Genomic DNA, 15,793 nt, shown 5'->3' on the forward strand with positions numbered 1-15,793 from the left:
GAGGGCGCAAAATGCATGAAGTGAGTATAAATGACATAGTAACAGAAACAACACTGGATTTCAAAAACGTGACTTCAAAAACCCACGCCACCAGCTGTAACTCAGCAAAAAAAATGATCAGCAAATGAAAAAAAAACTGCAAAAAATGTACAAAAAAGGCAGAGGAGGGCACAAGGGTTAAGAAACCCTAAAAATGTGGTCACTGTAACCTTCCACGGACATTTTCAAAGTCTAAATCTAAACTCAGTTTGTCTTCTGTACCAAATTTGAAGGAATGTCACACAGAGATCCGTGAGGTTTGACATTCAAAACTATATTATGATCACTTCATCGTTCAATCTGAAAACAGTCCAAACTCTGCTGCTTTTTGTAATTAATATATTCTTTATTCTCATATACACATTTAGACATAATCCATTTATCTACTTTATAAGATGCACTTTTTATCCGACACATTCGAAAAATAGAGGGAGACGATGAGCCGACCAGGAAAGCAACACATAAAAGCACAAAAGAGGAGAGAGAGAAAGAATCCAGACCGACAGCTCCGGATGCCTCAAACACATCTGTACAAGAGGGACGACGCCAGATTAAGAAATTCAGCATCAGCGGACAGCTCAGCCCTGTGATGCCAGCTCAGCCACATGTGTTCAGCAGCAAAGCAACCTCAACGATGTTATAAGCTCTCACATGCACCTGTGTTCCTTTTAAATACACTGTAAAGCTGCACATTGTGTTACAGAGCCTCCTTAGTTAGTCGGAGATAACAGCAGCTGTCTGATATGAGTCGAAATATCAGTGTCCAGCAGCACACAGTGAAGGCAAAGATAAATGACCACAGGCTGATCACAGTACAGGGAGCGGGCTGACCTCTACCTGCGACCCACGGCCCGCTCCGACTGCAGAGCTGTGGCATCGCAGTGTGCAGTCAGCACGTGCAGAGCGGCGCTCAGATGGCCCTGCAAATTAAACACCTCACATTTCAACACTGAAATGTGCAGGAGGGAATGCAAACCCTCCTGTTCTAACTGTTACAGTAACAGAGAAGAAAGTGACTCTGCAGCAGCACTGCTCAGAGATCCATGTTCCCTTTCTGAGCACACACACAAACACAACCCTGTACAGCTACATTTGTGAGGACATTCATGACGTAATGTGTTCCCTATAGCCTTAACCATCATAACAAAGACCTTCAGGCTAAGCCTTACTCTAAAAACCAAGTGTTAACCCTCAAATTGCCATTTGAACGGGTCCTCAAACACTTAAACTGGCTCTTACAAAGACAGCTGTCCAAGAGCGTGTGCACACACACACACACACACACACACAATGTGCTGCAGTTCAACAGTCATTATGTCAGTAACAAGCAAAAAACATACAGTACACCACATATTAGTTTTTAGTAGGTTTTGCATGCAAATGATTTGTTTTGTCATGCGGCAGTAGGGGCAAGTGTGTGTGTGTGTGTGTGTGTGTGTATCACAGTGAAAATGTGTGTGTATGAGACAGTGAATGCAGAAAAGAGCAGGTCTGACTAATAATCTGTTAATATTAATAATAATCTGTTAATATAGGCACCTGTGGCCATTAAATGAACTGCAGCTGTGTTACGTGTTTGCATCTATTCAAACCAATTCTACAGCTGCATGCCGCTGTGCTGCACTACTGCAGGTTTTTTATGTCACGCATCACCTCTAATCTAAGAAAATATCTCGTAGACTCTTCACCATACTGTTTACTTGCTAACTCACTAGCTGAATGACACCTAGCGGGCTAACCGCCTTACAGTCATCACCCAGAAGCTTGTATCAGTCACAGTAGCTGGTGAAGTTCGTCCACTATCACACCCACTCACAGCTAAGCTACAGCAGGTTCGCCAACCAGCTGTGACCGAGCTACGGTGCACGGATCTGGAATTGGGTATTTATTATTGTTAGCTAATTTAGCAGCCATCCTTGAGGATTTTGCATGAATTAGACAGCAGAGAATCGCTAGAAGCTAACTGATGAGTCGTCTTTGAACATGATGGTGTTTCAGCTCTAGGACATAGCAGCTGGTTAGGCAGGGTGCAGACGCTGTGCGGTAATACTTAGCTGCAGCAGCAGGTGAGTTTTCTGTTGGATTTGTTGGAAGAAACACTTCAACAATAAAAAGGATAAATATTTGTACATTTCATGAAATTCTTACCTTAGAACCCTTAAAGGAAAAAATTGATACTTTTAGAGATGTGCTTATTAATTTAGATGTCTGCAAAGTAAACAGCAGACAGGTGGAGACGGTTAGACCACCTCTAAAAGTAAGAAACTACCATATCATCATATTAAACACAAAATCTAACCATCTGCAGCTTTCCAATTATTTAAATTTCAAAAGCTGAGATCATCAGCCATCACTGGATTGCTGCCAATATGCATATATGTAAATTTGCTGTATGATTGATGAGCAGTGGTCATGGAGGCTGATGTGTGGACTGAGTCCTGGGCAGGTTTCAGTGGACTGGGTCAGGACCACATAGACAGAAGGAGACAGACTGACGGCTCTGATGACGACAGTCTTAGCTGGAGGAAGAGGTGCAGCACCGTCCATGGTTGAGGCACAGAGAAGAGGTTGTCAGTGTGTGTGTGTGTGTGTGTGTGTGTGAGACTTGGTAAGAAAGCAGATGCTTTAGCAGGCACAGCCGCTGTGGCTCTCTGACGCTGAGTCTTTAAGGCCCTGGTTCCTGTGGTTGGCTACGATGTTGATGTCTCCCTCCATGCTCTCGTTCATCTTCTCGCAGATGACGTCCACCAGGCGCTCGAACACCTGCTTGACGTTGATGTTGTCTTTAGCGCTGGCCTCGAAGAACTGGAACCCTGAGAGTGGGAGCAGGGGTTCAGAGTGATTCACACTATATGAACAAACAGGATGTTACTCAAAGCTCTGAGGCTGCCTGCACCTAGCTCCTCTGCCAGCCGGTGGCCGTCCTCTGTGGGTATCAGCCGGTCGTCCTCCAGGTCACACTTGTTGCCCACCAGGATTACCTGAGCGTTGTCCCAGGAGTACGTCTTAATCTGCGTCGCCCTGGGACATTAAAACCAGGAGAAGTCCGTGTTTATACAGACCCTGTGCCAAAAAAGGAAAAATACAAGAGCGGTCCAACTCACCAGTCCTGAACGGCGTTGAAGGAGTCCTGATTTGTGATGTCATACATGAGCAGGAAGCCCATGGCTCCTCTGTAGTAGGCTGTGGTGATGGTGCGGTAGCGTTCCTGTCCTGCTGTATCCTGCAATCACACACACACAATGTTGAACCACAAGGAGGCAGTATTGTACATAGTATGGGTTTAGTCTGTTGCTCCAACATGTCAGCTGATTTACACCATCAGTTTTTACTGCCTAATATTATTCATAGTGGTCATCTGGTTCATTTGAAGGCTTTTTCTTATCAGTCGGACACGTTAGAAAACACACATGAAAATGAGCTTTGGGCTGCTGTGTCCAGTGTGTGCTGTAAACAAAGCAGAATAAGCTGCAGGTGGTGACCGAAAAGGGGAAATTCAGTGACGAAACTACAGCAAAAAAAGCAAAAAGTGGTCGAATACTTAAGAAACAAAACAAAATACAAGCAACATGGACAAAACATGGGCCTGATGGAGCAGAGCAGAGGTCAAAAACTCCTGTGAAATGATGTTAGCACAGCTGATCAGAGAAGCTGTAGAACTGGCCTGGAGACCCCAGACCTTTGAACTGTAGTGTATATATATACGAACACATCCCCATGTTGGTCCAGCTGGGGCTCTCAACATCCCAGTGGACACCACACCATTTGCAAACAGCAGAAAGCAGCCTGGAAGAGTTTGAGTGATCGATCCGTCCATTCATCATCTTCTGAACCCACTTTGTCCTACAGCCCAGGGTCACAGGCTGTTGGAGACTATTCCAGCTATCTACGGGCTGGGATAGCGGGTGTAGCAGTGATCATTTCTTGGTATACTATTTTGTGCTTCTATGTCTTTAAACTCAACAAAAGTGGATGATATGTGACTACTGCTCAGAGTAAAGATGAGTGGAACTGGTTTCTGAGACGATAAAGGTGTGTGATCAGGACTCTGCATCTCCACCTACACCAGACTTTCAATCTGACCTGATAGACACTGGACCCTTTCCACTGACTGCAGTTCAAGAAACCTTCATCGTGCTGGCCTTCCAAAGAAACTGTTTTAATAAATCAAGATGCTAAGAACAAGGTGCTTATTACATAACAGCCTGAGACGGTCCGTGTCGCGTGGCGCCGCCTTATAGCCACAGCGAGCGACCTGTTCTTCATAAGCAGCCTCTAAGTGAAGGGAGCCTGCATTTGATATCACAGTCGAGGGGCTCAGTAGTGGATCTCCAAGGTTTATTTATATAGCATCATTCAGACACGAGGCAATTCAGAGTGCTTCACAGACGACGATTTAAGACATTACATTAGGATGGAAACCACGTGATATTAAAATCATAAAGGATTTAATGAGAAGTGCGGTTAAGACCAAACAGGTAGACAGAGTTGGTCCTCGGCTCTCATGGTTACCTGGTAACCTGTCCTTCATTTGCATTGGTGTTTTTTCCTCATTTTGAAGAGGAGGAGGAGGAGTGGTGGGTTGTCCAGGTAACCAGAGGCCATTGAGGGTTATGAATGTTCCATTGCAGCCAGGACGGTGCTGGGTGGTCAGCCTCACTTTGCCTCTGCTGCTCTTCCATCTGACCTGAGAGCTTATTCACACTGTGGCTGAAAGTGTGAAATATTCCAGATCTGTCTTTATCACATGCTGCACTGAGACGATCAAATATTTGGCTGCATAATGGGACGACGAGCTGAACACACCGCCTCCAGGGTGGCTACAATTAAACCCAACGAAACCAGGAAACAAAAGCCGCTTCGCCCCCGTGTGTGTGTGATGATAGAGCTTTCACTCTGACATTTAAACACCTGCGTTTAAACTGGCTGCCAACAACAAAGCACACGCAGGATATCATCCCCTGGGACACACACACACACACGTGGGGATGTGTTTTTAGCTCAGTGTGCAAAAGGTGTGTGTGTTTGCCTGAAGTTCTGACACATATTTCCATGACAGAAACAGGGAAGGGGTGTAAACAATACGTGAGCACAGCGTGAACACGACGCTCCCGCTCAGCCGTGCATGTGCTGTGTTATCAGGATGACACACAGAGCGAGAGAGGCAGCAGCTGGCAGAGAGCGGCCTCATCAACAACACTCTTTGTGGGAATAGGTGATTTCACAGTAGATTATTAACCCCACGCTGGACTTGTAGTAAGACATCCCTGCTGCTCCCACACCCTTTAAACACACTGCTGTGTGCCTGCGTTACGTCAGAGGCCGATAGGGAACTTCCTCTGCTTCCTGAGCTGAGGAAATACCAGCTTTCTTTGTCGTTCGCCCACACAGAAGGCCGGGCAGACACACAAACACACCGTACGGCCACCTTCTCAAAACCTGACTAATCTAATGCTGCTAATCCTGTTCATTCTTTCTCCCCCTCCTCCTCCTCTTTCCCAGCTAAATGTCACTTATGGTGAGACACATGTTTGGCCAGGCAGGTGAGTGTGTGTTTTGGTGTGGGCTGCTGGGCTGCTGATTCATTTCAGTCACCGTTTGTGTACAGTATCCTACAGTGGACTGTTGGTTCAAATGAATCATCTGTTTGAACAGCATTAACAATGTATAGCAGTAAGGATGTGTGGCGCACTCTGAGGAGAACAGTGAGGATACAACGACAACAGGACAGTCAGACTGTGGTCAAGACAAATCCACCTCAATCACAGAGGTGTTGTCAAATTTCTCCAAACTGTTCAGCTGACCAGTCAAGGAGGCCAGCTGGACATAGGTGGGGGCTGAGACATCTGCTTTCACCTGAGTCTACAGCTCAGTCCTGTCATCTCCTCCCAGGAGGTTGTACTTCCTTTTACACCATAACACTGAGTTGTTAGTTCCACACATGGCCCTGTTACAGTTCTGTTCGTTAGCCGCCTATTAAACTACAGGGACTTGAGTCATGTGAGTTTCACTAAAGCTCCACCCACAGAGGTCCTAAGCTACAGAACATGACCGGGATAAACGAGAGCATCCACAGACGATTAATGTAAACCTGCATGCAGCTCACTATGACATCCAAAACTATGCTAAGAGAAGAATATGAATCATCTGAAGCTATAAAACATAAAAACATCATCAATCCTCCGGGTGGACCCTGTAGGAGTATTGGCTGGTTGTCACTCTCTTCCTGCTCTGTGCACCAGAGAGGTACGTGCATGATGGCCGAAGCCACAGACCGCAGCTCGTCTTCAGGTGATGCGTCCATGTGATTGGAGGCGTGGCTTCAGGGTGAGCTCCGAGAGAAAGGGGCGTGTGTTTACTTTAAACCTGGCTGAGTTTTCTAAATCTCCTCCCTACCTTTAAAATGTATAAAGATTCACAAACAATCACAACAAATTCTGCAATTGGGCAGGGGGTCTATGAACGTACTCTATAAATAAGGATTATATTCATTCATAATATTTAAATTTAACAGTGAAGACATATGTATTGTCTGACATGATGCTTTCTGCCCGACATAGTATCTTACAGAAAAACCACAAGCTGCTTAAAAACCATGAGAGTGCATGCTAAGTGAGTAACTGACGGAGCAAAGAGGAACAACCATCTCCTGCAGGGCAGCAACAGAAGCTGCTACCAGCAGCACTGCAACCTGCAGCTTCACCATGAATCCACAGAAAACCATCAGCTGCAGTTTCTCCTCCAGCTTCATGCTGCCTGCGCTGAAACACACAAGCTCCCACGAACACCCAGCTGTACCCCCTGAAACATTATCTCACCAGACTCACCAGACACTCACCAGATGCCAGATAAGCACAGCGAGTGAGAAAGTCTATGAAAGCATGAGGAAGTTGTGCTTTTTTTTCACACTTGTGCAATCCACAGGTTAACGTTGCACAACGGCCGAACCCACAGCAGCGTAAACACCCACAGCGTGTTGCATGTTGGACCAGCTTACCCAGATCTGCAGCTTGATCCTCTTGTCGTTGCGGAAGACGGTCTTGACCTTAAAGTCGATGCCCACGGTGCTGACGAAGGCGGAGGTGAAGGAGTCGTCTGCGTATCGGAACAGAAAGGAGGTCTTCCCCACGCTGCTGTTGCCGATGATCAGCAGCTTGAACATGTAGTCAAAGTTCTGGTCGGCCGCATCCTTCTGGGAGGGCTGCTGCTGGAGCCGAGAGTCGTTCGTCGCCATCTGGAAAGCAGGGACAAGGTGAACGACAAGCTGACTGAGGACGGGTCATTTCTTATTTAATCTGTGGACTGTGTGAGAAAATAATCTCAACACCCAGGGGAACCTGTGATATCAGGTGCTGGCGTCGGCCATCTTTAAACCCACCGCCACCTCCTAACACGCGACCAACCACACCAGCAGCAGATCAACAGCAGGATCAGGTAGTGAGTATGACATCAGTTCAGTCACGCTCCGATCCCAAGATGCTCGATGGCAGTTTTTGCAATGAATTGATTATACGGTGACATCGGAAAAATGTCTCAAAGCACAAACTGATGTGCTCATATTCAGGCCGTCCTGCTCAGAAAAGAAGCTCAGAAGATTTCTCACCAGCCCGATCCCTGACACAACTCACTGCTGTCCCCTTCACGTCAGACAGAAAACCCACCATCCCCTGGCCTTTGTCTCCAGTTAGAAAGACTACAGATGACATTCATTCACAGGTCAAAAGACAAAAGGCAACAGTCGTGACTTTACTGATTCCAGATACAGATGGACTCACTAAGATTAAAAACTGAATCCAACTCCACCACTAAAAACCAGATGCAGACTTGACAACAGCTGAAGCTAAGAGAGCCCACTGCTTCAACAAGCCACATATACACATCAACTCTGGAGCAAAAAGGTACATGAGACAACAACCACAACTTAAGGTCCACCGTCAAAAGGTGTACTCACAAAAAAATCCTATATCAATACCATAGATCCAAAATGGTCAAACAGGACCTGAGATCAGATTCAGTTCAGATTTATATTAAACACAGAGCGGAGGCACAGACACACTTTTTTCTTCCTAGCCCATCAACCAACACTGGCAGCAACATGCTAAGTTCCACTGAAAGGTGCCATCAAGGACATAACGCTTTAAAATATTAAAATAAAACTCTACTGGTTCAATTAAGAATCTTTAGAAACGTTTAGTCAAGTTTTTAATCTGAGATTGAAAATAACAGCTACAGCCACTAAAAATGGAACTTTAAATTATTGGCCGGTCTGTTCACCTGCCTATTGATAACCTTTGACCTCTCGGTGTAATCTCTCCTGGGGGCAGGTTTACCTGCAATCAAGTCCTTTTATTGTCAGAGGAGGAGGAAGAGGAGGAGAGGAGGAAGAGGAGAGGAGGAGGAAGAGGAGGAGGAGATGAGCAACTGCTCAGCTTTGAGTGTGAAAGGGAGAGCGATCACACACACACACACACACACACAGAGCTGATCAATGGGTGCAGCGAGCTCGGCCCCGCCCCTGTATGGTGAGCCTCATCTCCGTGGAGACCAGACACAGCTGCCTCCAAGACCCATTAGTGGTCAAAGCAGTGAGTTCGCTGAGCGTTTAACTGGCCAGATGGACGTCTCCAGAGCAGAGAGAGAGAGACAGAGAGATCTATCTGACTCCCTCACTCCCACCGAGGGAGGAGGATCATTAATGAGAAATGAAAACAGCCCGGAGTCCAAACCCTGAAGTTCTTTCTCAACATGTTCCCTGTAAACTGTTTGCTGTAAGTCTCTCTAATACTTCAAAAACATCAGCTGTGAAATCCCCAACTCACATGACGCCTGTGCTATGCCAGGGTCCCTGAGGTGGACTTCTCTGGTGCACTTACAGATCACATAGCATCGATTCACCCCCCCCCCCTTTAGCTCAGCTTAAGCCAGGGGCAGAACCCGGTCACATGTGATTCAATGTTTACTGTGCAGCTCAGACGGCCGGAGGCAGAGAGCTGCTGACACTTTTACATTTTTCCTGAAATTTAACTGCACACACACACACACACACACACACACACATCTGGGTAGAACAACCAAACAAAACAGGCTGACCAGGACTCGCCGATAAGGAGCCCCACAGCACCTGTCCTGATATCATGACAGGCATCTCAGAGGGAGCTGGGCTGCACCAACAGCTCCTTTATGGCACCATGAAGCGCCATTATCTCCAGGGGAAGCAAATAAAGGCCAGAGCAGTGTCCTGGGCCTGGTGGTGGTGGTGGTGCAGGTCTGTCAGCTGCCACTGTTTGTAGAGGAGGCCACAATCAACAGGAAATGAGCGATATTGATCAGACAGCAGCTGTCACATCTGTTCTGTCTCATTAAGAGGAGGCGAAGGGAAATGACATGAAAAGGGCAGAAAACACACATTATACTGGCCCCGGGGGTAAACTGCTGAGGCTACAAGTCACATCAGGTTACATGAAGCTGTTCAGGACGTGAGGGAAGCGGAGCACTCACCTCCAGTGGAAGAAAGAAACTTCCCCCTTCGACTCTGATGAAACTGTCAAAGCGCGCTCGCAAAGTCCTGAAGTAACAACACGAACAGCAGCAGCAGCACCGCCAGCACCAACCAACACCAGCAGCAGCACCGCCAGCACCAACCAACACCAGCAGCAGCAGCTCAGCAGCAGCGGTCACCGACGCGCGTCCTTCCTCACACACTTTTCCTCCGGCTTGTTGCGGGGCTGTCGGTCGGTGGACTGGAGCGGCTCCCGGATCTGGGTTTGTGTACAGAGCTGACAGGCAGACTGGGACTCCCTCTGCGTGACAGGAGGAGGAGGAGGAGGAGGAAGAGGAGGAGGAGGAGGCAGCGCGAGGGCAGGGGACGGCTTTCCACGGTGTGTGCGCACGTGAGCGCGCGGGCACACCCACAAAAAAAGTTTCAAAAAAATTATAAAACATTAAAAAAAATAAGTAAATAACGTAATCATGAGCGCAAGGAAAAAAGCGCAATATAACTTCATACAACTTTTATACATATATAGAACAGTGCCGGGTTTACATCGCAGGTTGCCGCAGGGCAAACATAAGCTGTGGGCCCCCCCCTTCCACCCTGGCACTATAGTGTGTCTATAAGCCACGCCCCTTCCGGTGGATAAATATATGAATGGTTATCTATGATGATGATGAATTATTTTAAAAATCAAGAAAGGTGCAGTTTGTTAAAGACAAAACACATAATTAGAAAGACGTGCTGTCAGCTGGGCCTATTGAATATAAACCTATCAATGATTTGATGAAGGATGTTTTTTAAAATCACCTTAAAATCTTTTACAAATGCAGCTGTAAATCTTACAAATCTTTGGAAAAAGAAAGATGAATCCGGTCTCGACTTAGTCTTAAAAGTGAAGAAGAGGTTTTTAGAAGTGTCTTTGGCGCCACAGGATCATATGAATTGAAAAAATGTGATAATATCTCTTTCAGACGGCCTTTTAGCCTCTGTTTGTTTTTCCTGTTTTACGCTGCAGAAAGGCTGATAATGACTGAAGCAGTGTGTGTGTGTGTGTGTGTCCAGTCCTTTTGATAGAATCTAATAGGAACTCTTTTTTTTTTTATGCTGCAAAGGCGCATCATCCATCACTGAGATCAGACAGTTGCAAATTAGGTCCACATTTCCACATTAGAGATGATTGAATAAAGCAGCTTGAGACTCCCAGACTCATAATTAATTTAACACACTAGATTACTGCAGGGCTCTGCTGCATCACTCCGGTCCACAGCGGCGTGCATCTGTGTGACTGCTGCACTGACTTTTACTTACACATTCATTTCCTGGTGTGGGTCAGGAATGAGGGAGGAATGGAGGAACTCTGCAGCACTTCCTTTTGTTTCCCCGCTTCCTCGTGTTTTAGATCGCACACACAGAGCTGAGGGATTCTAAGAGAGAGCAGCAGACCATGTCTTCCCGATGGTCCACATGTCCACACGCTCTCGTTAAAAGATCATTATTTTCATAGTTGTTTTAGTGACTTCTGCCACTACTTCTAAGATTTTAGCTTTCCACATAGGGATGAGCAGATAAACTTGTTCCCTGGGTAAACAAGGTTTGTTTCCTGATACCAGTGGAGCAGCTGAACGTCTGACAAGGTGCTTCCTCAAGAACCTGGCTGAACATCCCTGTGTAGAACCCTGACAATGCACATCTACATGGAGATAAAGCCTGTTGTTTCTGGCCTGCTCACAGCCGTAAGAGAAGCCACCATTAGCTGCTTTTGGGAAAAGCTCCTCCATTTGCTTTCAGCCTGTGCTTTTTATATTGAAATGACTCCATTATGATCCATTAGTGCTGATACTGCAGCTGTAACAGGGGCATCCTGTAGCTGGCCAGCGAAGCACTGCTCTCTGCATTCAAGGCTGCTCTTCCAAAAAAAAACCCTGGTGTGCGTCACTGGTAATTAAATTCAAAACCTGCATCAGAGCATGTGGATCAAAAGGACATGCATCACTTCACTGGGCTACTGTTAAAACGTCTTTTACATTAAACACAGTGAAGACTTTTCTTATGTTGTTAGAGCGTGAACAATGTATGGACACACAACAGTGGGACCTAAAATGAACTGAAGCGGGCTGCTATGCCAACAACACCTAGTATTAGGTATGGCAGCATGAATTCAGCAACAAATAATGTAGACTTAAAGTGAAAAATACAACTTATTTATATTCCATTAGTGCCTGTTCACACAACAGAACAAGCAATAAAGACTCAATTTATTTTCCATTCACAGTGCTGACACTTTATGACTTTATCTAGAAAACACTTTACAAAATGAAACGTGCAGCAATGGCTCTACAAAGCTTCTGTCCAAACACTGCCCCCTGGTGGAGATCAAAATAACTAGCTTTAACTTGATTAACTAGATTCTTCCAATCCAATCTAAAAATCTCTCCTGTTTAAACACTGATTGCCGAGATCAAACCTCTGAAACTGAGACTTGAGCTCGAGCTCAGGCATGTCTGCACATGAAGGCACTTGGGACAGATAAATCCAAATTCACATAATAATTACATTCACACTTCAGTCCACATATCACGTTAAACACTGTATATGGAAATAAATGCACTTCACCCTCAACATGATCTGTGTTGTGGTCCTCAGACCTTGATCTGGAATGATGGATACCTTCTTCCCCTACTCTGATCTAAATGGTGGATAGGTTCAGGGCTGTGTAGATCAGATTAGTTGTGGTGCAGATGAACCCGATCAGGTTGCAGAGGCTGGAAAGCCCATGGTATTTGCCGAACCTGCGCTTCTGGGCTTTGTATTTGGGGTCCTGCTCTTTGAGCTTGGCGTAACCCTCCTTCTGGCTGCCCAGTCCGACCTCCTTTCCCAGGCCATGCTCCTGCTCCACATCCCTCATCTCTAACATCACCTCAGTGACTGTGGGGCCAAACCACTGGGCGTTCAGACCCGCTGTGATCAGCGCCACGAAGTAAAGAGCCATCTGCACGATGAGAAGGGATGCTTTAGAAAAACACAACACACTCTGAAATATTCTGATTAAAGACGAACAGAGAGGTGTGATGCTTGACCTGCACGCTCTCATGCCAGTCCAGCAGCTCTCTGGGGTGGTACACAGCAAACACAGCCAGGCTGATGAAGCTGCTTCCCAACAAGGAGTAGAAGTAGAAAGGGAAGAGCTTACTCTGCACCAGGCTGAAGGTGTGCCGCGTTACCTGCCGCACCAGTGCAAACCCTGCAGGCCAAGACAGCGAGAGGCTCAGAAAACAAACAGACTGCAGCGGCGTGACTCAGCTGTTTGAGCTCCACTCACCTGCGATGAAGGAAACCCAGACCTGCATGCCCCAGGAGAAGGAAAGAACGAGGAGGTGGAGCACTTTGACCAAATCTGTTGGCTCACCCTCTGTTGCCATGGTGTCGCTTTGCAAAAAAAAAAAAAACAAGACAAAAAGACAGAGTCTTAATTTAGGAGCCGAATGCCTAAATTTAGTTTACAACTCTGCTTTTAGCAGGAGGGGGAGGAGGAGGGAGGAGGGGGGAGGAGTACAGCCCGCCTGATACAACACATGTGCAACAATTGATATGTGCAATAACTCATCTGTGTATCAATAACTAAGCTGGTGTGCAATAGTGTATATAATTCCTCTCATCTTATATTTTTTTATTATACTATATTCTATTTCATTCTACTTAATTCTTGCTCTGCCGGTGTTGTATTGATGCTGGCACCCACAATAAAATATATTCTATTCTAAATGGCTGAATATTAAAACAGCGGTGCAGCCGAGAGTCGTCCATTTCTGTTCTGTCATCTCCTTCAACCAAAGCTCGGAATCAGCTCTTCATGAAATGTGTAAGCAGTAAATCTGTTCGTCAGTGGTGTTGGTGATTAGGTTGAATGTTAATTTAAATATTTTATTATCTTGGTGGCATTATTCCTGAATAATATGCACATTTATTAGTCTGCCAGTTCAAATAATCCCACTTTTTGGAGCCCTCTGGAAACTGTACGGTATTAACTGTTGCAAGCACCTGTGATGTCAATGAAGATATTTTCATTTTCTTAAGTTGCGATACATTCAGCTGTTCGAGTAATAAAACGATGATCAGCATGTTTTAGGGGCGGTTACAGATGATGTGTGGAACCTCAACTGACTTTAGTCAAAACAACAGGAGGAGGAGATAAACGTCCTGATCCACACATGTGCAGCAGCACTGATAAAGCCCCACAGTCAGATAAGGCTGTGGAGGCGATGTTTATAATAATATATATATAATAATTCGCTCACACCTATAATCAATATATATCAGTATAAACACCACGAAAGTATCGATTTATAAAGAGGGACGCATTAAAGGTGACAATAGGCAGAATAATAGCGAATCTGTAAATAGCAGCTTGACGTTAGCAATAAGCTAACCAGCTGCTGCTGCAGCCTCTGAGCTAACAGAGCTAACAGAGCTAACAGAGCTAACAGCGTTCATGTTGAACTTCACCTGCGTGGACACAACTTCTCACTTCATGCCAGATAAATCTGCACCTACCTGGTTTTCAGTCTCAGGCACCTTATTCGATTTGAGAGCTGCAAATTAAAACGTTAAAATGATCCAAAGTTCGCTGCGTGCAATGAAGCTACTTCCTCCATCAGGACCAGGCCCCGCCCCTTTATGAAAAACTAACCAATGAGATTCCTGGAAAATGAAAGTTGTGTCTTATCTCACTTTTCATTGGTTCTCTTGCTTTGTTTACCTTCACACGGCCTCCTCAGGGTTTTTTCTGTGTAAAGACAATGAATGGAGCAAAGTTTGTGCAGTATATGACAAAAACCTCTAAACAAAATTAATAATATTCTATAATATTATATATTATAGAATATTATATAATATATATTAATGGTTAATATTATATATATATATATAATATTAACCATTAATTAAATTAGTAACCAAAAATTATATTTTAAAGGTCTCAGATTTATTTTGTATGTCTTTAAACACAGATACACAAAATAATATAGTAATCAATCACAGCTGGATAATAAACTGGAGTGGTTCAGGAGCATTGAGGCTGGCAGGACTTCCTTAGACTTTACTTCCTTAGGAGTCAGTGTTTGCAGCAGGATGCTCCTCATGGTTTACCACACTGTCACACCGAGCACAGTCTTCTTTGCTGTGGTGTGCTGGAGTAAGATCAGCCATTGGATACCTTGAACTGTTGGACTGGTTTTTGTCATTTTTGGGGCTGCTTCAGATTTTAACATTAGTGAGTGATGAACATGTCAGAGGCCTGCTCTCAGCAGCAGCTTTCATCAAAGGGGACAGGTTATTGATTATTAGTTGTTATAATCAAAGCAAGATATTATATATCGCTCCAGACTCCATTGACAAAAACAGTGATTTGACCCCACAGGACACAGGAGCTGCTGCTCTTCTTCCTGATTGGTTAGTTCACGTCATTGTGCGACTTCAGTGTGGTAACATGTTAGATCGCATGTGTTAAACCACTAAAGCTCCACAGAAGCAGACCAGCACCTCCTGTGTGTGTGTTGTCTCTATGGAGTCTGCTGGGTTTGAAAGGAGTGATTTTCAGCCCCCTGTTGAAAAAGCTAAGAGCAAAGTAACACAGTGATAGTTTCCTATGTAGAGTGCTGAACTCCACCGCTCCCTTTAAAGAAAGAAACACAGAGATATTTTTGGAGGTATCGAGCTCGTCTCACCTGCACACACTCAGAAGGCTCCATAACCTTTTCACCGCAGGTTTGTCCGTTCACAGCGAACTGATCAATGCCTGTGAAGCAGCCAACCACTCGTCACATTTTTACACTTGACCTTCTCTCCAGCCTCACTGTGTAGCCGGACATTTAGTTTAATGTTAAAGGTAGGGGGGCAGATTTAGGAAACTCAGTGAGAGTCAGCCAGATTTAAAGTAAACACACGCCCCTTTCTCTCTGAGCTCACCCTGAAGCCACGCCTCCAATCACATGGACGCATCACCTGAAGACGAGCTGCGGTCTGTGACTTCGGCCATCATGCACGTACCTCTCTGGTGCACAGAGCAGCCAATCCTCCTACAGGGTCCACCCGGAGGATTGATGATGTTTTTATGTTTTATAGCTTCAGATGATTCATATTCTTCGTTTTAATGAGAAACTGCCGAACTAATCGGTTGCTATCGGACTGTAAAGAGAAGTTACACTAATTTAACAAAAAGTGCTTCAGAATGAAATCTCCTACCCGACCTTTAAGTTGCCGACG

General features: G+C 45.3%; 2 protein-coding genes across 5 annotated transcripts; both read right to left on the bottom strand.

Moving 5' to 3' along the window:
* Positions 1-364: 364 nt before the first annotated feature.
* Positions 365-9,855, bottom strand: rab3db (RAB3D, member RAS oncogene family, b). 4 transcript variants are annotated; one of them, XM_028412852.1, is made up of 6 exons: positions 9,538-9,855; positions 9,130-9,319; positions 7,037-7,273; positions 3,144-3,262; positions 2,936-3,060; positions 365-2,852 (listed from the first exon to the last, which is right to left on the bottom strand). In XM_028412852.1, exons 3-6 carry the CDS (start codon positions 7,271-7,273, stop codon positions 2,665-2,667), a joined length of 669 nt encoding a protein of 222 aa, XP_028268653.1. In that variant the 5' UTR covers positions 9,130-9,319; positions 9,538-9,855; the 3' UTR covers positions 365-2,664. The 4 variants fall into 4 exon arrangements, with proteins under 4 accessions (XP_028268653.1, XP_028268652.1, XP_028268654.1 ...); XM_028412851.1 differs by lacking the exon at positions 9,130-9,319 and having other exon boundaries at positions 9,538-9,854; XM_028412853.1 differs by lacking the exon at positions 9,130-9,319 and having other exon boundaries at positions 9,742-9,835.
* A 1,862-nt stretch (positions 9,856-11,717) lies between these two features.
* Positions 11,718-14,220, bottom strand: tmem205 (transmembrane protein 205). Its single transcript, XM_028411973.1, has 4 exons — positions 14,084-14,220; positions 12,852-12,958; positions 12,610-12,773; positions 11,718-12,521 (listed from the first exon to the last, which is right to left on the bottom strand). The coding sequence occupies exons 2-4, from the start codon at positions 12,949-12,951 to the stop codon at positions 12,219-12,221; spliced, it is 567 nt and encodes a 188-aa protein (XP_028267774.1). The 5' UTR covers positions 12,952-12,958; positions 14,084-14,220; the 3' UTR covers positions 11,718-12,218.
* Between the last annotated feature and the right edge of the window lie 1,573 nt (positions 14,221-15,793).

This window comes from Parambassis ranga, chromosome 8, assembly GCF_900634625.1.
Source record: "Parambassis ranga chromosome 8, fParRan2.1, whole genome shotgun sequence".
NCBI lineage: Eukaryota > Metazoa > Chordata > Actinopteri > Ambassidae > Parambassis > Parambassis ranga.

What these genes read in the sequence shown, in the direction of transcription:
- rab3db (XM_028412852.1), bottom strand. Translation starts at nt 7,273, where the DNA reads ATGGCGACGAACGACTCTCGGCTCCAGCAGCAGCCCTCCCAGAAGGAT. An exon ending in GGATCAAGCTGCAGATCTGG is followed by an intron (nt 3,263 to 7,036) that starts GTAAGCTGGTCC and finishes GTGTGATTGCAG; the next exon opens with GATACAGCAGGACAGGAACG. An exon ending in TTCAACGCCGTTCAGGACTG is followed by an intron (nt 3,061 to 3,143) that starts GTGAGTTGGACC and finishes TTAATGTCCCAG; the next exon opens with GGCGACGCAGATTAAGACGT.
- tmem205 (XM_028411973.1), bottom strand. Translation starts at nt 12,951, where the DNA reads ATGGCAACAGAGGGTGAGCCAACAGATTTGGTCAAAGTGCTCCACCTC. An exon ending in CTGGGTTTCCTTCATCGCAG is followed by an intron (nt 12,774 to 12,851) that starts GTGAGTGGAGCT and finishes CTTGGCCTGCAG; the next exon opens with GGTTTGCACTGGTGCGGCAG. An exon ending in ACTGGCATGAGAGCGTGCAG is followed by an intron (nt 12,522 to 12,609) that starts GTCAAGCATCAC and finishes CTCATCGTGCAG; the next exon opens with ATGGCTCTTTACTTCGTGGC.